Here is a 6,695-nt window from a genome sequence, read left to right on the forward strand (position 1 = left end):
TACATCCGAACGTGAACGTGAACAATAGTGTACGCACGAATTTTGTGCATACGCAACGTTAGTACATGAGGCCCCTGGTGTTTTCAACCCTTCCAGAACAGAGTAGACCCATTCCCATCTAATCTGATCTGATAGTTCTAAAATCGTATTGTCATGATATAGTTTACTAAGATTAATGAGGAGAGAAGTGAAGACTGCGACATAGTGAAGGGGACCAAATATGTATGTATGGATGTGTAAAAATGGCAAAAATAAGGCATGATAAAAGTCTTAACATCCTGAGGAGTGCAGGTAACACAGAGAAGCATCCAGGCTCAGGAGGGTTGGTATAGACACAGAAAGGCAGTTCCACAATCTGCAGTTCCAAAGTTTGCTGCTTCTCTGTTTGTGTTTACAGTAGCAGGAGCTTTATAATCTGCATATGTAGGGTAGCATTTCATAACCAAACCTCTGTGTTCTTGACCATATAATGTCTTATTTCCAAATATATTGTCTATTTCAGGAGAGCTGACCACAATTATCAATGGTGAATTTAATCTCTTTGACAGTTGAAGCAAAAATGCCCCAGGAACCAGGACAGTGAATGTTGGCATTGCAATTAAAATTTGGCACTCAAAAACAAACCTGAAGTGAAAGATTACATAATGGTATTGGAACAATGATTGGCACTGAAAAGTGTCCCCTGAAAAATTAAACGCAGGCATTAAAAACCACATAATTTTATTTGGATATTGTTTGCATTCTGATTTTCTTTCAGTGACACTGGTTTTCAGTCTCAACTCTCTGTCACCATTTTGGAATGGAGAGGAAGCTGGGAATATTAAAGGTGCAGTCAGTCTCAGGTAGATGTTGAGTCTCATTCCCAGGTCATCAAATTCTGACTCTTGGGGTCAAGCAGGGCCATGGCGGCAGGGCTCCACCAGGATCCATGAGAACCTTCGAGACAAGAAAGCACAAGAACTCTGAGAAAGAAGTGACGTTAGTAACATGCATTAATGCAGTGTTTTTCAATCTTGGTCCTCAGGGACCCCTGCCTTGCATGTTTTAGATGTTTCCTGCTCCAACAAACCTGATTCAAATGAGTGGCTCGTTATGAGGCCACTGCAGAGCTTGATGATGAGCTGATCATTTGAATCAGGTGTGGTGGAGGAGGAAAACATCTAAAACATGCAGGGCATTGGCCCCCAAGGACCAGGTTTGAAAAACACTGCATTAATGGGACATGAATGTGTGCAGAAGGAGAGTAAGAGAGGAGAGTAATGGAATGTGATTTAGGTCAATGTTAATAAATCCTGAAATAAATGAATAAGCTTATGAAATAAATCCTGAAATAAATAAATGTTATAGTTAAATAAATAGGTTTTTATTTTAAAATGTAAGTTTTCAGGACTACTTTTATTTATTTCAGGGTATTTTATTTCCTTATGCCACATTTATTACATTTATCCACACTTGAAGGTGGCAAGAGCCAATATTTGTACTTCCTTCGAAACTGAGCTCTTGCACACACAGCAAATTCTGCATTACTGCAGACTATCAATTTGATTTTTGATTTGCTTTCCCATTTTATTAGAAAACCTTTTTAAATGTATCTTGCGTCACAATGTGTACACTGTTTTGATATTTTTTGATACACTTTTGTTGTGTCTTACTGACTATCTAATGTAGAATGGTAATATAGAGCACAGTCCAACTTTTCAGTTATTCTTTTCATTTGGCCTCTGGAGTATCAGAGGGCTTCACAAGTAAGTAGGGGACACACAAATTAACTTGATTCAATTGGATGAATCAGGTGACACTGTATTGCATAGACCTTTCTGTTTAGTCAAACATGAGGTTATGAAGGTTAACAGCACTGTCTGTGAATAGTATTTGAATATTCCTAGGGGGCACTACGTTAAGTAGTCATGAAGCATAATATTCCAATTTGTATAATACATCAGCTTTGTCGCTTTGTTCACTTTTTGATTTTGGGTCAGTTCAGTGTGGGTGCTGTGGTATTTACGGCTGTCCAGCGTACTGTCAAAGAAGACAGAAAACACAGATGCCAATTCTAAATTTATGAGGCCTTATGGGCCCCCTAAAAGCACTAGGCCAAATAAAAGCCCTGTTAAGCTACAGAAAGGATGGAGGTGCTCAGTTGAGATGAAATGAGTTCCAAAGAAAGAAGAAGAACCATTCTACCACAGAAGGCTCAGAAAAGGAGAAATAGCAATCAGAGCAGTCATTGATCACTGGATCTGTATATCTACAATACCTGACCTGCCATCTACAAAATAAGATCCACAGCACAGCAAAAGGGGGGGATATTTTTAGTTAAAAATGAGAATTAAAGTTGAAGAAATGTAACCACTTTGTGGCCTTATAAGAGTATGTTTGTAAATGAGAGTATAGGGAAATGAAAGAACTAATGGAAAGCACTGAGGAGTCCGAACGGACACAGATGGCTGAGATAATGGGGAAGTACCTTGATCAAAATAGACTTGACTAAAAAAACTGCAAAACATTGGTTTAGGACCTGAGCTGTCCTGAACTTATGAAAAATGGGTATGATGTTTGTGTCATGTAGCAGCTTATTTGAGGGCATCTGTAGCTCCACTCGACTGACCTTGTACCCTAGTTATCAAATGGAAGATGTCTATATTGGAATAGTAAAAAAAAAGTATAAGAGCCCTATATTTTTACAAAGTAGAGAAAAAAAAATTGAAAAGACTGATACTCTCCAATCAAACTCTTGCGGGCTAAGTTCAGCAGCCTGAGAAGGTTATAGAATTATATAATATTATATAATATAATATTAATATTATAATTATGTTTGACTGCAATTATTTAATTTTTTATGTGGTATTTAATTAACTGACACAGAATTAATGATTCAGCAGAGATTCTTCAGACGTTAACGTTACTGAAGAAAAGCTCCTGGTGTGGCAGCGTTACACCCTCAACTCTGCTCTCTTGCCCCCAGGAACGCCCCAAAACATGGTTTCAAAACACTCGTTTCTGTAAATCTCAGTGATGAGCTCATTTGTGCTGGGTACCAGTACAATAAGCAAAATCTATTTCAACAAAAAGAAAATTAAACTATATTACAAATTCTTTTTGTTTTATCTTTTAGCTCCTTTGCATTTTTTATACACACAAACCAGTTTTACAACATAAAAAATAAACTACCACAAATATAAATAAATGTACTCTGTGTTATGTGTATAAATGTATTATGTGTATGAATTCTGTCTTTTGTTTTGCCCTTGATTTCATTTGGCAACGTTTCTTCCTTTGTTCTATCCTTACATGCATGTGTCGGGTTCAGGCTTGAACTGAATCCGAATTTCCACCTCAGAAATAATGATTAAACACCTCCAGCATTCTAGCACCCCCAATGAGCTCCGCAACAGTCTGCCAGGCCGTCATATGTCATTTCATGCTTCATGTTTACAAGTAGTGCTTGAAGTGGAAAAAAATAACCAGTAGGTCCCACAGCAGAACATTGCTATCAGAGCGCTAAATATTTTATATGAACCATTCTCTGTCAAAACAGAGCTTGCAGGGTGGTTGAAGTCTGAATGTTTGTGTTCTGCTTGTTCAACAGTTATGGTTACATCGATCATACTGCATCCCTTTTGTTGCACTTCTGGATAATGAGCATTGTCAGTAAAAAGTCTGTTTCATTACTTCTGCATTAGCTCTGCTGCTGTCATGTTATTTAATTCACAGGAAAAACCTTTCAAACGTTAACACAAGTGGTTCAATCATTTCTGGGAAACTCCAAAGCAATCAATAAAACAACTACAAGTTTGAGGGACCAACTGATCAAACTTGGCATAAAACCACAGCCTCCACCCGTCCAACACTGAACACACACCCGGTTGGATAGGCGCCAATACAAAACCTACTGCATAATTCATACACAGTTAGAAATTACAGTACTTGAATGCAGCTAAATATATCCTAATGTCTGTTTCATTCCCTTTGCTGCGCTCTTAGGTCCACTCTTTGTGTATATAATAATGTCACTGCGGTCTGTATGACTGCAGGGACGGTATGGTTGGAGGTATAAATGCTCAGAAAACTTGTATTTTATTTTAACACCTTCAAGGGTTAAAAAAAAAAAACTCAATATATCCAATAAGACATCATTCAGTGTTTTCAGCAATAAAGCAAAAATCAAAGAAGTTTATAGGACCGGCTGCTGCATATACATGCACAGCCACTGTCAGTATCATGGCATTACTTACCTGCATCTTTAAACTGCCCTGATGTTTAAGATTGTAGTTTTTTTTGTTTGTACATGCACTCTATATATACACAAAGCAAACAAATCCAACATATGGTTGGTGGATTGAAAGTAGCATTAAATATTTGAATATGGACCTCCTATGTGCACACTTGCCTGGGCATTTCAGCTTCTATAGGATATGTGAATACAATAATGCATTTCACAGTGAACCATGTTTTACCAAAGAGCACACATAGAAGCATAGAAGGAAATCATACTTTATTAAACTCCCTGTATTTTTATACTTTCCAATGAGTTTTACCTCACCATACATTAAAGAGGACAACACTGAAAATGATTTGTACCTGACAGAGTATGTTGTAGTGAGGCAGTGGCACTGTGTAAACAGACTATGACAGTTAGTGGTGCAGAATATAAAAAACAAAATACAGCTTGTACATTTTGAGACGTATTTTGGCAGCACCTGTCATGATGATGAGATTTCCATACAACCTTCATTTAACTAATAACTGCAGAGCTCAACAGCTCTAGCGCCACAGTGGGGGGGTTGTTACCACAGAGGAAACACGCTTGTGAGGGGTGTTTGTACTCCTGGTATCACAGTTAACTTTGGTTGAGTTTGCCAAGAGGCGAACGTTGTATCATTTTAAAATGAAAATGTCTTATGTTTCACAGTTTGTTGCAATTAAGTCACTTGAGTTGCTGAAGCTGCATCTGAAAACACATCTTTTCTGGCAGAGGATTATGCAAAGAAACACATGGAGAAATACATTTTTCTCAAGCTATAGAAAGTCTCCAATTTGTGTTTACGGTTCCAGTGAAGAAAAGTTGAGTCAAGGATCATTAATCTTCCCTGAAGTGTCAGTGAGGGGATCAGAAGCAGAGGGTTGGGAGTGGTGTATGTGTTGAAGGTGGAGAGAGGAAAGGAAGAACTCTGAAATACAGTATATACACATGTACATTTAGGAAAATAACTTCTCGCATCAGTCCATCTCTGTCCAGACAACTTCTTTCACAGCCTTTTTTATATACAATATGTTACACATAATGATTCTGCATACTATACATGACTTTTCATAAGGGAGGAAATGTGTGATTTATAAGGAATCAGTCTGCCCACATTCCAGTATCTCATTAATCCTTCATTTAGGTTCACACAGTCTGCATATAGTAACCTTTGAGGCATTGTAAAGATACCCAACAATTTGAAATCCTGTTGTTTTTTTGCATTTAATGTATAAAACAATGACACACGTCTGAACACGAATCTCCCTGGCTTTCATTAACTTTACCGCCTGCCTGCAGCACTTGTATAAAGATATTTAGCCTCCCTCCTAGCTGGCATAAGGTTGAATTAATGTTACTTATGTCACCAGTAGCCCAGTAAAAGAGTTTATGGGTTCACACGTTCACACTTTTGAGTCCTCCGGATCGTCTGTTATTAGGTGCAGTGTTTTCTGCTTTCAGTCTGTGTGTGGATGGTTTCCTTGCGGCGCCACGCCGTGCTGACGGGTGGACCTCAGGTGGAGGGGGAGGGAGAGGAGGGGTAGCAGGGCGCGGGGCTCGCGCCGGGAGAGGGGACTGATTTAGGTGACGGACTTGGGTGGCTGCTTCCGAGCTCCTCCTCTTTTTCCTCTTTTCTGCCTCTTCCTTTTCCTCCTCCTCCACCTCCTCCCTTCCCTCCCCCGGCTCCATGGCCCTCCAGTCCCTCAGAGTTCTCCAGCATCTCCTGGATGAGAGGAGGCATGGAACCGGGTATCTCCATCTTCAGCGTGATCACTCGCTCTGCTCCTGTGAGGAAGAGAGACAAAGTTCAGGGTGAGACATTATGTAGGGACCGTGGATACAGCCGCTGCTAGAGCTGCTGCTTGGTGCAGTCCCGCCCACACGCCCAGCTGACTCAATCGCGAGCAGGACTCAGCTGTCAATCATAATGTGTAACCCTTTTTTTATAGCTTCAAATAACAAATTAAAACTGAACCTATCAGAAAAATTAACACTAGAACATACGTCAGTTTGATAAGAACTACCTAAAAAGACAGAAACCATCTTTGGGAAACATTTATTTGATGTGTACTTTTAGTACTTTTTTAGTTGTCCCATCTGTAACTGAAGGCAGCAAGGCTCTATACCCTATACTGCAGTCAGCCACCAGGGAGATAGAGATGTGGCTTCACTTTTGGAGAGAGACATGTCCTCCCATCTTTATATAAGTCGATGGTTGGGACCTTGCATATCAATAGTGTTTTTTGCATAGGAAGGTTCCCAACTGAGTCAAACGACCCACAAGTATTTCAACTACATCATAAGAGCTGTTTCCATTCTCTAAATGTAAAGGAAAGGCACCCTTTCTCTTCTCCCCTAGCGAAGGATACACAGGACCATCCTTTACCAGAGAAAAGGAGATAATGCCGTCCCACAATGCAAATGTAGAAACAACAAAGGAACTTTTGCTTCT

The 6,695-nt window shown here is 39.5% G+C and overlaps 2 protein-coding genes across 2 annotated transcripts in view; one reads left to right on the forward strand and one right to left on the reverse strand.

The window, feature by feature from the left end:
- Positions 1 to 6,695, forward strand: part of LOC118323049 — a 126,672-nt gene that overhangs the window by 9,774 nt on the left and 110,203 nt on the right. The window lies entirely within an intron of this gene.
- Positions 4,479 to 6,695, reverse strand: part of LOC118323601 (retinoic acid receptor alpha-B-like) — an 18,609-nt gene continuing 16,392 nt past the window's right edge. Inside the window, exon 9 of the mRNA XM_035655611.1 lies at positions 4,479 to 6,028. Coding sequence (XP_035511504.1) covers positions 5,757 to 6,028 — 272 coding nt within the window. The 3' untranslated portion in view covers positions 4,479 to 5,756. The remainder of the gene's footprint in view (positions 6,029 to 6,695) is intronic.

The sequence above is a fragment of the Morone saxatilis genome, unplaced genomic scaffold (assembly GCF_004916995.1).
Source record: "Morone saxatilis isolate NCDOM2014 unplaced genomic scaffold, NCSU_SB_2.0 Contig14, whole genome shotgun sequence".
In the NCBI taxonomy this organism is placed as follows: domain Eukaryota; kingdom Metazoa; phylum Chordata; class Actinopteri; family Moronidae; genus Morone; species Morone saxatilis.